This window comes from Oncorhynchus tshawytscha, linkage group LG27 (genome assembly GCF_018296145.1).
Source record: "Oncorhynchus tshawytscha isolate Ot180627B linkage group LG27, Otsh_v2.0, whole genome shotgun sequence".
NCBI lineage: Eukaryota > Metazoa > Chordata > Actinopteri > Salmoniformes > Salmonidae > Oncorhynchus > Oncorhynchus tshawytscha.
In genome coordinates, this window is record NC_056455.1 from 9923878 (window position 1) to 9938914 (window position 15037).

A 15037-nucleotide genomic window follows, 5' to 3' on the forward strand; every position below is an offset into this window, starting at 1 on the left:
GGTCCTTGTTTTATGTTGCGATTCAAGTTTCAGGGATGGGAGTTCTGTTTTTCACATACCAAAAAAGCAAATCGTGGTCCATATGTGTTCAATTAAAGGGCACTTAAGTATGGCTTTGAATTAGACACATTGCCATGAAAGAATAGCAGACCCAAATCACAAGACAAGGGAAGAGAGAAAATAACACGTGCTGACTCAACTGTCCACTTTGTCCATTACAATCAGGTTTCACTTCCAGGTCAAATTCCCCACATCTAAAATGAACTGCTTGATGAACATATGCAGACGGATGCAGTGACAAACAGCCTGTTTCCTGTAACAGCTAGGAGTCTTGTGTCACACCAGGTGAACAAGCTAACATAACAGATTATCTATCACCCTGTTGCCCTTCTCCACTTCCTGTGCATGAAGGCACATCATTAGATGACACTACGTAAAGACAAAGTAAATGGATAAATACAATTTCATTTTTGGCTAACACTCCACCACACCAGATACATAAAAATTGGTTCTCTCATACATCAATCTCACTGTGCTATTGGCAGTGTGGATGTCAACATACTTGCCCTAACCATAGTAGCCTACTTTAAAAAAAGGCATTTCTGGCCAAGTATGGCCTAAATCTAAAGAATATATATTTTCCCATTCCTCAGGCTAGCCTGGGCACTCTCCTGGTTCTCTAACCCAGGAAGGAGGCTGAAACCATGCTGGCCCTGTCTACTTTCCTCACCCCAGTCTGCCCACACCCAAACAAACCGAGCTCTAGTCCCACTCCCGTCCATCACAATGGCAATAGACTGAGACTGCCTCTCTTCTTCCACCTCGGAAAACCTTGGCTCTGGTCCACAATTCACAAAAGATGCCTCTTGACAACCCCCCTCCATGTTGTCCTTCTGACGCAAAGGATTTTGTCAGACATCTTCACTTGTTTCTCACTATTGCCAAAACGTTTCTAACTATAAACCACCAATGAAGAAAGTGGATGACTGTCTGTCATCATTAAGACATCATTAAATATCAGAATGAAAGGTGTGATGACTGTATGTATGCCTCAGGACAAATGTTGCATATATGCCTGGTTAGGCCTATAGATCTCCTTTGTGGGCCAAATCAGAGGTTAAGGGGAGAATTGGCGTACTTGGCAACATAGGCCTACTCAAAATTTGTGGACACTTGAAGGGGGGGTAAAACAAATCCTGGCTTTGGTCGTACCCTGTCTACAGACTGGCAATTATCTCTCATTTTGAAATCCACTTCAACACTAAATTCTTAGTACTTGCCGTTAAAGAGAAAAATGGGAAAAAGGTCACTGATCAGCGCATCAAGGACAGAGTGGATTTTACTTCAGTGAGGGTTGAGTGAAACCCTCAAGTAAATGAGCTGAGAATATCCATTAATTCTGACCCTGTGAACAAGTGCCATGCTGCAGAGTGCAGGAGGATGGTTCTACCCTCCCCAATCTTCAGCTGTGCAGCTCGCTTGCACTGGGCTGCTGCACTCACTCATCTTCTACTACACACTCATTGGCGTAACCTCTAAATCTATGGTAGTGGAACTTGGTGGTGGGCAATAGCGAGGGCAGTTCATTCATGCAAATGACCTTAGGGTAAATCCATATAAATTAAATCACTTTTTGACAGCATCTCTTTTGATTCAAAACTAAACTTTCCATACATGTTTGCCCATGGAAGAAGTGGTCAGAAAGTGACTTTTTGGACCTGAAGGTCAACACATCCAGGAGATCGAGGTACTCAAAGTTTTGCATACCCCACCATATCATGAGATCATGTCTTCATGACTGGAAAATATAAATACTTCAGTTCGATATTGTTTAGAAGCTTACAAAACAAGGTTTGTCAAACATTTCTAAAATCTAGATTTGTTATTAAATATTTTTTTAACCACCAATGGACCCATCCCTTCACACCACTGCAACACCTTTGACATTTTAAGTGAATTGTAATTTTAACTTCAAATTAGTGCCACAAACTTGTTTTTCAACCACTTCACAAATTTCTTGTTAACAAACTATAGTTTTGGCAAGTCGGTTAGGACATCTACTTTGTGCATGACACAAGTCATTTTTCCAACAATTGTTTACAGACAGATTATTTCACTGTATCACAATTCCAGTAGGTCAGAAGTTTACGTACACTAAGTTGACTGTGCCTTTAAACAGCTTGGAAAATTCCAGAAAATTATGTTATGGCTTTAGAAGCTTCTGATAGGCTAATTGACATAATTCGAGTCATTTGGAGTGGTACCTGTGGATGTATTTCAAGGCCTACCTTCAAACTCAGTGCCTTGTTGCTTTACATCATGGGGAAAAAAATCAAAAGAAAATCAGCCAAGACCTCAGAGTTGTTTTTGTAGACCTCCACAAGTCTGGTTCATCCTTGGGAGCAATTTCCAATTTCAGGCATTTGGAAATACTTATTTTCCACCACAATTTGCAAATAAATTCATTTAAAAAATCCTACAATGTGATCTTCTGGATTTTTTCCCCCTCATTTTGTCTGTCATAGTTGAAGTGTACCTATGATGAAAATTATAGGCCTCTCATCTTTTTAAGTGGGAGAACATGCACAATTGGTGGCTGACTTAATACTTTTTTGCCCCACTGTATGTAGTTATCAGATCACTGCTTATCAAAACATTTAGCAATAATGCTTTCACTTATAGACTCAGCAAAAAAAGACATGTCCCTTTTTCAGGACCCGGTCTTTCAAAGATAATTTGTAAAAATCTAAATAACTTCACAGATCTTCATTGAAAGGGTTTAACTTCTTTGGGGTAGGTGGCAGTATTTTCACGTCCGGATGAAAAGCATGCACAGAGTAAATGGCCTCCTACAAAGCCATAAAAGCTAGAATATGCATATTATTAGTAGATTTGGATAGAAAACACAAGTTTCTAAAACTGTTTTAATGATGTCTGTGAGTATAACAGAAATCATATGACAGGCAAAAACCTGAGAAAAAAATCCAACCAGGAAGTGGGAAATCTGAGGTTGGTCTATTTTCAACTCAGTGGGATATTGGTATGTTGCACTTCTTAAGGCTTCCACTAGATGTCAACAGTCTTTAGAACCTTGTCTGATGCTTCTACTGTGAAGTGGGGCCGAAGGAGAAGGGAATGAGTAAGATGTGCCATGAGCGGACCATGCGCGTTCATTGCACTTCTGAAGACAATGGAATTCCCCGGTTGGAACATGATTTAAGATTTATGTTAAAAACATCCTAAAGATTGATTCAATACATCGTTTGACATATTTCTACTGACTGTTACGGAACTTTGACATTTCGTCTGCTTTTAGTGAACACGCTTCGTGACTTTGGATTTGTTTACCAAATGCACTAACAAAAGTAACTATTTGGACATAAATGATGGACATTACCAAACAAAACAAACATTTATTGTGGAAGTGGGAGTCCTGGGAGTGCATTCCGACGAAGATCAGCAAAGGTAAGTGAAGATTTATAATGCTATTTATGAATTTTGTTGACTGCATAATATGGTGGATATATTTGTGTCTTGATTGGGCTCTGAGCGCCGACTCTTTTATGCTTTTTCCGTAAAGCTTTTTTGAAATCTGACACTGTGGTTGCATTAAGGAGAAGTGCATCTAAAATTCCATGCATAACAGTTGTATCTTTTAGCAATGTTTAATATGAGTATTCCTGTAAATTGATGTGGCTCTCTGCAAAATCAAAGGATGGTTTGGAACTTCTGAACATAAGGGGCAAATGTACTCAGATTTTTGGATATAAATATGAACTTTACCGAACAAAACGTACATGTATTGTATAACATGAAGTCCTATGAGTGTCATCTGATGAAGATCAAAGGTTAGTGATTCATTTTTATCTATATTTCTGCTTTTTGTGAATCCTCTCTTTGGCTGGAAAAATGGCTGTGTTATTCTGTGAATAGGCACTCACCTAACAATCGTTTGGTTTGCTTTCGTCGTAAAGCCTTTTTGAAATCGGACACTGTGGCTGGATGTGTATCTTTAAAATGGTGTAAAATACATGTATGTTTGAGGAATTTTAATTATGGGATTTCTGTCGTTTTGAATTTGGCGCCCTGCAGTTTCACTGGCTGTTGAAGAGGTGGGACGCTACCGTCTCACCTACCCTAGAGAGGTTAAACACTATTTTCCATGCTTGTTCAATGATCTATAAACAATTAATCAACATGCACCTGTGGAATGGTCGTTAAGACACTAACAGCTTACAGACGGTAGGCAATTAAGGTCACAGTTATGAAAACTTAGGAAACTAAAAAGAGGCCTTTCTATTGACTCTGAAAAACAACAAAAGAAAGATGCCCAGGGTTCCTGCTCATCAGTGTGAACGTGCCTTAGGCAGGTAGGAGGAGGTATGAGGACTGCAGAAGTGGCCAGGGCAATAAATTGCAATGCCCGTACTGTGAGACGCCGCTACAGGGAGACAGGACGGACAGCTGATCATCCTCGCAGTGGCAGACCATGTGTAACAACACCTGCACAGGATCGGTACATCCGAACATCACACCTGCTGAACAGGTACAGGATGGCAACAACTGACAGAGTTACACAGGGAACGCACAATCCCTCCATCAGTGCTCACACTGTCCGCAATAGGCTGAGAGAGGCTGGACTGAGGGCTTGTGAGGACCTGCCTTACAACAGGCCTACCGGATATCACCGGCAACAACGTCGCCTATGGGCACAAACCACCGTCGCTGGACCAGACAGGACTGGCAAAAATTGCTCTTCACTGACGAGTCGTGGTTTTGTCTCACCAGGGGTGATGGTTGGATTCGCGTTTATCGTCAAAGGAATGAGCGTTACACCGAGACCTGTACTCTGGAGCGATATCGAGTTGGAGGTGGAGGGTCCGTCATGGTCTGGGGCGGTGTTGTCACAGCATCATTGGACTGAGCTTGTTGTCATTGCAGGCAATCTCAACGCTGTCCGTTACAGGGAAGCCATCCACCTCCCTCATGTTGTACCCTTCCTGCAGGCTCATCCTGACATGACCCTCCAGCATGACAATGCCACCAGCCATACTGCTCTTTCTGTGCGTGATTTCCTGCAAGACAGGAATGTCAGTGTTCTGCCATGGCCAGCGAAGAGCCTGGATCTCAATCCCATTGAGCACGCCTGTGACCTGTTGGATCGGAGAGTGAGGGCTAGGGACACCCCCCCCCCCCAGAAATGTCCGGGAACTTGCAGGTGCCTTGGTGGAAGAGTGGGGTAACATTCTCACAGCAACCCCCTTTGTTCAGGGATGCATTAATCCATTTCTGTTAGTCACAGGTCTGTGGAACCTGTTCAGTTTGTCTCAGTTGTTGAATCTCGTTATGTTCATACAAATATTTACATATGTTAAAACCTCTTAGAACTACTCATCCCAGATCCGGTATATTTGTCATCAGCAACCGCTGAATAGCATAGCGCAACAGTCAAAAAATATTACTAGAAAATATTCATATTCATGAAATCACAAGTGAAATATAGCGAAACACAGCTTAGCCTTTTGTTAATCACCCTGTCGTCTCAGATTTTGAAATTATGCTTTACAGCGAAAGCAATACAAGTGTTTGTGTAAGTTTATCGATAGCCTAGCATTATGTACACTTAGCATCAGGAAGCTTGGTCACGAAAATCAGAAAAGCAATCAAATTAACCATTTACCTTTGATGATCTTCGGATGTTTTCACTCACGAGACTCCCAGTTAGACAGCAAATGTTCCTTTTGTTCCATAAAGATATTTTTATATCCAAATACCTCCGTTAGTTTGGTGCGTTATGCCCAGGAATCCACCGGAAATAGCAGTCACGACAACGCAGACAAAAATTACAAATTATATCCATAATGTCGACAGAAACATAGCAAACGTTTTTTTATAATCAATCCTCAAGGTGTTTTTCAAATATCTATTGGATAATATATCAACCGGGACAGTTGGCTTTTCACTAGGACCGTGAGGAACAATGGCCGCCTCTCTCTTTTGCACAAAAATCACTCTGAGAGCCCCCACCTGACCACTTACGTAATGTGGTCGTTCATGCTCATTCTTCAAAATAAAGGCCTGAAACTATGTCTAAAGGCTATAGATACCTTAGGGAAGCCATAGAAAAAGGAATCTGGTTGATATCCCTTTCAATGGTCAATAGGGATGCATAGGAACACAGAGGTTTCAAAATAAGAGTCACTTCCTGATTGGATTTTTCTCAGGCTTTCGCCTGCAATATCAGTTCTGTTATACTCACAGACAATATTTTTTTACAGTTTTGGAAACTTTAGAGTGTTTTCTATCCTAACCTGTCAATTATATGCACATTCTAGCATCTGGTCCAGAGAAATAGGCTGTTTACTTTGGGAACGTTATTTTTCCAAACATAAAAATAATGAAGCTAGGGGGCACTAAGTTTGCTGAAAATAAACACAGTTGACAGTGAGAAGATGTCTTTTTTTGCTGAGCTTATGTATAAAAAGACTGATTTGGCATTGTTGTCTTGTTGCTTATGGGGGTTTTTATGTCACAGGAAACCTAAAGTTAATTGACCACTGCTCCATGTCAGCCAGAACCAACCCATTAAGCTGCACCACAATTGAGTGCATTACAATGTACTCTCACAAGCTTTTCGGATTTTAACATGTGTTCGAATTTGCACCGTACACCTTAGATCAGTGTTTCCCCAACTCTGGTTCACGAGTAACCCCCACATCACACATTTTTGTTGTAGCCCCTGACAACAACACCTGACAGGCAACCACTGATGCAGGTAAAATGTGATGGTTTTGCAATGGACAGGTCATGGATTATATAACGGAGAGGTCATGGATTCTATGGAGACATTGTCTAGGGTTAGGGAGAAGCTAATCACATTGTCATTGTTTTCATGTCTTTGTAGACTTGATGAAAGTAACACCATGTCACTCTTTCCTGTAATACTTGTTACGGTCATTGTGCATACTTTGTAATCTTATTTTCAGGGAAGGTAGACAACAGGTAGACTTAGTGTGTAAATCTTATGCGGAAGTGAGAAAATTGCTGATTGGGGTTTCATTTCTTCTCAGGCACACCCAGGTACATTATGGTTCTCCCCCCAAAAACAAAGCCTGGGTTGCTCCAAAAATTTACGACCCAACAAAACAGACTTTCCGGATGGACCTGGTAAGGCTGTGCTGAAAAGACGGGAGGACAAGACAGCGGTGTACAAGGACCCGCTCTCCAATGTTCAACTTCCAACACGACCACCCAAGAACATATCTAGTGTTCCAAGACCAGACAAGGCCCAGATTGTAGCTGATTCGGACTCCTGCTCTTACTTATAAATATTACTCAACAAATTAAGAAATACCAGGTTGGAGAGGACCTGTCACATTTATGTATTGACACAACAATAACAAGTCAAAATAATGATATATGCCTACCTCGTCCGTGTCTGTTGGCTTTTCTGCATATAACATTTTCTAATACAGATCCTATTTCGACGCACAAATCCATTCAAGCGAAGTCCGATGTGTTCTCAAACCTTTCCCGAAATAGTCACATAATGCCACAAACCCTGCTGCTGCGGTCATTCAATGGCAGTGGCATATGTTCTTCAAAGAGAGAACGCTGTAATGAGAGAAATAATGTAGCCTAAGCTACCGAAAACAAACCGTTTACAAGATTAAATCAAGACAGGAGCGTTTGACTCTTAAGGAGATGGAGTCCAAACAGGCTTCTTTAGGAAACTTTCTGAATGGACATATAGGCCTAGAGAGAATCAGCGTACTCACAACCCCGTAAAAGCACCTGTCAATCAAAGCCACTAGCGTATGTCAGATACAAGAGCAAGTATTTCTCCTTTCCTTAAAACGTATTAAAAAACCTAGGCCTACCTTTACTTTCTGGAAAGCAGAGTATAAGATAATGAATTGACAATTAGCGTATGAACGGGGACATCTATGCTATAGTATGAAGATTAAAATTGACCATCATTAAAATAGAAACGAATACATGCAACATGTCCATAGCCTATTTATCAGCGATGCTGATTATCGAGGGGGAGAGTGTTGGAAAGAGTTTTTAAATACTGTGAGGAACTACTATACATTTGAATGGATGTAAAAAATGTATTTTTTTTTTAAAACAGACTTCGTTGACATACTGTGTGAGGTGAAGAAAAACTGAGAAGCCCAGCTGGCCACTTTCCTACATTTTACATTTGCGAGAAGCAAGCCAGGTACTTCTATGCGTGCTCCGTCAACATTAACAGGACAGAGAAACCAGACACATGCTCATATGGAGCATGTAAAATATGTTAGGAAATAAACCAAAAGTTGTTTCTCACAAGCGAAGGAGGTTTTGAAATCTGCAAACAACTTTTCCACTCCGAGAATGAGAGCAGTAAATTAATGATTAAATGAATTAACATAAATGAATGGTAAATTGCCTGTTTTACAAACTGTCTGTGGGTTACACAGACATTCATAAAATAGTGAATTGCAGGCCGACACCGTATAGCCTAGGCTACTATTCTACTTTGTGATAATAGGAGAGCGGCATTTTTTTTAATGTTCCGCCTAGGGCGGCATATCGGCCAGGACCGGTGCTGACCACCGTTGATTAGTCTATAAATTAAGAAAATATTCCATATCAAACTATACAATGCTAAATTGGAGAGGATTGGTGCATTCATTGTCCATTTGACACAACATTAGGCACATGTTGTGGGGACCAGATGTTGGAGCAGCCTTAAGGGCAGTCAGTTGCAGGCAGCAAGATCAAGTGCAAAATAGTGTCCAGCTAAGTAACAGTGAAAGGTCATTCCCAGTGAATGACAAAATCCAATGAAAATGTACATAACCTAGTAAAAATATACACAGATGAAACAGGTACCTTTATACCTATGGCCCCTCCCTATGAACCATACCATTAACCCAAATATGGCATATTAAATCATGTAACAGACATCCTCATTATACCTGCATTAACATATTCTGTCTAAATAATATGCGGGAATACTTTCCATTAATGAATACACAATTCATAACAATAGTTCTGCAGGCCAACAGGAGGCAAAACATATTACTTATGGAGCTGCGCTCCCATTACGCACAGAGAAAACCGACAAGACATGGAGTTCCGAGACACGCATAACCTCAAAACACAGGACGCATTACAATATGGAAATAAGCAAACATTGCATCCACTGGGAGGATTGCAAAATGGTAAATTACTGCAGTTAAATATGAAACTGAAATGAGACAATGCAACTCGACCAAACATTTCCGCGACACATAATTAGCCTTGCGCACAGTAAATACCATGACACTGACAAAAGAGGAAGCAACAGTATATACATTTAGAAGAAATGAATTACTAGATATACTTGGAAACATGAGCCCCCTAAACAATTTAGAAGGGGAAATAAATGATGCTCGTTCGTGACGAGATCAACTAAATCAGCTTCCTCAGAGCCAGAACATCCTTGTTGACTGCTGTCAAATAAGGAGTGAATAGTCAGACACATCCAAACGTTTTTTTAAAAGATTGATTTATATAATTACTAGCAAGCAATGACAACATGTTTTGTTTAAAAGAAAGTCCACACATCAAACATGATTTTTACTAGTGCCATAGCCTATAGCGCTCTACACCCCCACACATCTAACAATCTGCTGCAGCACATAAGAACATTTAGGCAGAGGAGATGTATACTGAACAAATATAAATGCAACATGTAACAATTTCAAAGATTTTACTGAATTACAGTAATCATGCTGTAATCAGCTTCTTGATATGCCACACCTGTCAGGTCGATGGATGATCTTGGCAAAGGAGAAATGCTCACTAACAGGGATGTAAAACAAATTTGTGGACAGAATGAGAGAAATAAGCTTTGTGTGCATACGAAGAATTGAACAGGTGCCCCTTGTGCTTGGGAAAATAAAGGGCCACTAAAATGTGCAGTTTTGTCACATAACACAATGCCACACGTCTCAAGTTGAGGGAGGGTGCAATTGGCATGCTGACTACAGGAATGTCCACCAGAGCTGTTGACAGAGAATTTAATGTTTATTTCTCTACCATAAGCTACCTCCAACATTGTTTTAGAGAATTTGGCCATATGTCCAACCGGCTTCACAACCACACATCCAACCGGCCTCACAACCGCAGACTACATGTAACCACGACAGCCCAGGACCTCCACATCCAGCTTCTTCACCTGCGGGATCATCTGAGACCAGCCACCCAAACAGCTGATGAGGAGGAGGAGTGTTTCTGTCTTTAATAAAGTCCCTTTGTGGGGAAAAACTCATTCTGATTGATTGGCCACCCATGGCTACGCTGCTGCCTAGTCATGTGAAATCCATAGATTAAGACCAAATGTATTTATTTCAACTGACTGATTTTCTTATATGAACTGTAACTCAGTAAAAATGTTGGCATTTACATTTAGATTGTTGTTCAGTATAGATTTTCCAAAGCTGGTATAAGCAGGTCCAACTCCGTGCAGCAAAGACACTTGCCTTCAGCGGTATACCACCAGTTCCCAGAGGTCCTCAGTCCCATCTCAGCTGCTGGTTGAATATCTGCCTGAGCCCCTGCCTGCTCCGTCTCACCCTCCCCTTTCTCTCTCATCCTCAATCTGTTGAGGATCTTCGTCTGTGTATGCAACTTCAAATAAATAAGGCTCGCCTGCAAATTCAAACATTTCCTCATATTTTCTAGTCAGACATGTTGGTAGCATAATAAAAAACAACAAATAATTAGCTTGCTCGGTAGATTAGCGACCAGCAGCTAGCTAGCAGCTCTACGTTTACAGTGGATACGTTGTTGTGGACTGGCTAGTGTGTTTATGAAACACGCCCCTTAACTTATAGGTGTGCAGTAGTCACTGAGGTATAGGCAGAAGCGAGAGGAACAAGGAAGTAAACGCATGCACGCCAATATGTGCACGCTAGAAATGATCGCTCGTGTTAAAAAAATATATTATAAAGTTGTGGATAAAGTTCAGTATGACAAAATGTCATGTGTACAACATCTAAAGACCTGCATCAGGATACTGAGAGCTTTGGCATTTGTAAAAGGACTTATTTGGAGCATCAGTTCATGTTTTCTGGATGCCTTGTAACTCCAGAATAAGGCTCAGAAAGTTGCTGGTGGGATAAGTTTCTCAAAATCAAGTGAAATTGCAAATAGAACTGTCTGGAACCTTCATTAACATGCCATTTACATAACAAAATACAGATTATGGTTCTAAATAGTGAAATTCTTCTTAAAGATGAACTTTAAGTCACTCTGGATAAGAGCGTTTGCTAAGTGACTAAAACGTAAAAATCGGGCAGCCAGATGACCTTGGGGATCACAACCTCAGGTCAAAGGTCATACATCAAGCTCTTAATGACCAATTGATGCCGGGCTCTGTCTCCTGAGGAATAGAGTTACAGTGTGACAAGAATGCAGAAAAGAATGCAAATAATGCCTAACAGACTAATCATCAGCGAACACATGGCACATTACAGACATGACTGAGTCTCATTCACACTGACATGGTCCACAGCTTGCTTTGGTTAGGACAGAGTCATCTCAAGAAATTTGAGAAATAACTTCTGTAGGTCAGGGATAGTAAATTCAATTCCATCAGCATGACTTAATCTGGGGTTATCTTGAGACGTGTAGGCTGGATGAAGTCTTTGGTCAGCAGGCCCACGGCCCAGTATTAAGTCTGATAACTGATAGGTTATCTTGGTCCTAGAAGCTGTGAATGAGCAGCTCTGGCAATCTCCCTTTCCCTTCTCCCTGAGCACTCAACAGACAGTCACACACAGTGCCAGGAGACACAGCCCTTTTTTTGAGCCTGTTTTGACAACTGTCGTTGTGATACCCACAGCAGCTGACAGGGAAGGGGAAGCCATCTGTTAATCTCATCCTCCTCCATACACTTTGGAAGCAGACAAGCTCATTTTGGAAATCCCCATTTTAGCTAACTTAAAATGTCCATAGTTTGTTTGCTGTTGCACAAGCCAAAGCCATAACGGCCACACAGTAAATGGGCATTATGCTCCCCCTCACACACACTTAAAAACATCTCCAATCCAAAGTTAAATCTAGAATTGGCTTCCTATTTCGCAACAAAGCATCCTTCACTCATGCTGCCAAACATACCCTTGTAAAACTGACCATCCTACCAGTCCTCGACTTTGGCGATGTCATTTACAAAATAGCCTCCAATACCCTACTCAACAAATTGGATGCAGTCTATCACAGTGCAATCCGTTTTATCACCAAAGCCCCATATACTACCCACCATTGCGACCTGTACGCTCTCGTTGGCTGGCCCTCGCTTCATACTCGTCGCCAAACCCACTGGCTCCATGTCATCTACAAGACCCTGCTAGGTAAAGTCCCCCTTATCTCAGCTCGCTGGTCACCATAGCATCTCCCACCTGTAGCACACGCTCCAGCAGGTATATCTCTCTAGTCACCCCCAAAACCAATTCTTTCTTTGGCCGCCTCTCCTTCCAGTTCTCTGCTGCCAATGACTGGAACGAACTACAAAAATCTCTGAAACTGGAAACACTTATCTCCCTCACTAGCTTTAAGCACCAACTGTCAGAGCAGCTCACAGATTACTGCACCTGTACATAGCCCACCTATAATTTAGCCCAAACAACTACCTCTTTCCCAACTGTATTTAATTTTAATTAATTTATTTATTTTGCTCCTTTGCACCCCATTATTTTTATTTCTACTTTGCACATTCTTCCATTGCAAAACTACCATTCCAGTGTTTTACTTGCTATATTGTATTTACTTTGCCACCATGGCCTTTTTTGCCTTTACCTCCCTTCTCACCTCATTTGCTCACATTGTATATAGACTTGTTTATACTGTATTATTGACTGTATGTTTGTTTTACTCCATGTGTAACTCTGTGTCGTTGTATCTGTCGAACTGCTTTGCTTTATCTTGGCCAGGTCGCAATTGTAAATGAGAACTTGTTCTCAACTTGCCTACCTGGTTAAATAAAGGTAAAATAAAAATAAATAAATAAATAAAATTAGGAGAACCAGACCTAGATGAATAGCTATGATTATGCTGCAATTTATGAAATATAGGATCCCTGTTATAACTCGGTTTAAAGACCACTGTCTTTAATCCACCTCCACCCATCCCTCGAATCCATACATGTCATGTCTTGTCAGAAGGTAACAGTGGCTGTTTCTGCAATGGGAAATCAACCTGACAACAGTTTGAGAAATATAGCCTGCAAAAGTAGTTGTCAGTCACCCCTCCAGTCTCAGTAGGTCTATGCACTGTACCACGCCTAGGGAACCACAGTTAATAAGGAGTCTTGAGTACTCTTGCAAAGGCTCTGCACCAAACAAGTTTAATAGGCATCGTCAATGCACCGGGGTATAACATTGCATTGGTCTGTGCTGATGCCTGCCCCATTTGTTCAACTCCCAAAAATCCTCAATCAATTGCATCATCCCAGAATGGTATCATACATCAAACAGCAGCAACCCACTGGCAACTCCTTTGTTTACAAACATATGTTTGACAGACATGTATATTGCTTCTGATTCACAAGACACACATACACAGTTCAAGTAAGTGTATGTCATAAAGTTACCTGTTGATATGACGAGTCCTCCGGGCGAAAATCGCTGCTCGTCTGTTCGAATTGAAGGTTGAAATGAGGGAGTCGGTGTAGCAGGTTGACCCACCACGGCGGTGAGTAGTTGACAACCGCTGCCATGGTATGAGGGCTGTGGACGCTTTAGGGAAACTGATCTGTGTAGTCAGTCAAAAATGAAATAATGGACTGAGCCCGCGTCATAAAGTTATTGTTAGCAAGCGCTCCAGCAAAACCAAAGAGATTCCTATGTCCGAAAGCAGAACGTCAGACCTAACGCATTGTGGTCCAACGTTAAACTGTACCTGAGATATCGGTTGTCACTTCCCTACGGTACTAACAAACGGGTAGCTAACTATATCCATTGTCATATAACACTACCATGTTCACTTCTGTCATGTGTAATACTAAACTGTGTCAAAAAATCTGAAGGAGGAATAGGCTACCCAGTCAACTAACGTTAACTTCATGAACACCCCCACGCAGATGACAGTCCATCCACCTTATTGTAGTTGCCTGTCCGTCTGGTTAACTACTGTACAGATGACGTAACGTTATTTGGCTAACGGGATAGCTTCCCAACTCAACATGCAAGTAACCTTAGCTAGCTAGCCGGCTAACTATTGTTGTTGAGCAATTCTACAGAACGCATCCAATCCATTCAAATACTTTCGTAAGAATAAATGCGTAGCTAAAACATTTGATTTGATTCTCAATAATTCATTCTAGATTATAATTTGACTGTCCTTTCCTCATTATCAGTCATAGCCAGTTGATTGTTACTCGTGTTCCAATGTATCAAGTTAGCAGCAGGCTAGTTGGCTTGCTAACTAGCTTAGCGAATATATCCGTGCTTCGTCCGTGGTTGCTCCAGTTCCATTTGCGCCCTTTGTCTTTTCTTCAATTTTCCTAAATGCTTTGATTGCGACCAAGTCTTTTACTGTATTGCAAAGTAGTTTAAAGTGGACAATTCCCGTTCATTCACTAAAGATAAACAACAATTCGGTGAACTGTTCAGGGGACTACGACGCTGTAACCTCGACACCATCCGATGCAGATTGCAGTCCCGCTCGCACCCACAACAACTCCACTCCTCACGCAGCGCCGCTGTCTCGTTGCAAATGATTTGTGTGTAGTGGCCTCTGGTGGCGAGATGGTGAAGCTACACACACCCAGGCATATTTTGAGTAAGAGCGAGTTATCAAATCGACCTGCTGAGTAAAGGGATAAATGAACAAACTATTGGGCTCTATCCAGGAAATCATTATAACACATACTGTACAATAACAACATTTTTGTAATTATCAATTTAGGGTCCTGCTAATTACTTGACTGTTTTTTTCACTCCTTCGGGATCTATTGGAGGAGACAAATCACCCTTCAAACTGTTAGACCATCTGAACCCAAAAT

General features: G+C 41.2%; 1 protein-coding gene across 2 annotated transcripts in view; it reads right to left on the reverse strand.

Moving 5' to 3' along the window:
• Positions 1-14713, reverse strand: part of LOC112245976 (protein tweety homolog 3) — a 65329-nt gene extending 50616 nt beyond the window's left edge. Inside the window, exon 1 of one of the 2 annotated variants that reach the window (XM_024414227.2) lies at positions 13625-14712. In XM_024414227.2, coding sequence (XP_024269995.1) covers positions 13625-13750 — 126 coding nt within the window. In that variant the 5' untranslated portion in view covers positions 13751-14712. Of the gene's footprint in view, positions 1-13624 lie in introns of both variants that reach the window. The other variant, XM_024414228.2, reaches the window with a different exon arrangement.
• Positions 14714-15037: the final 324 nt, after the last annotated feature.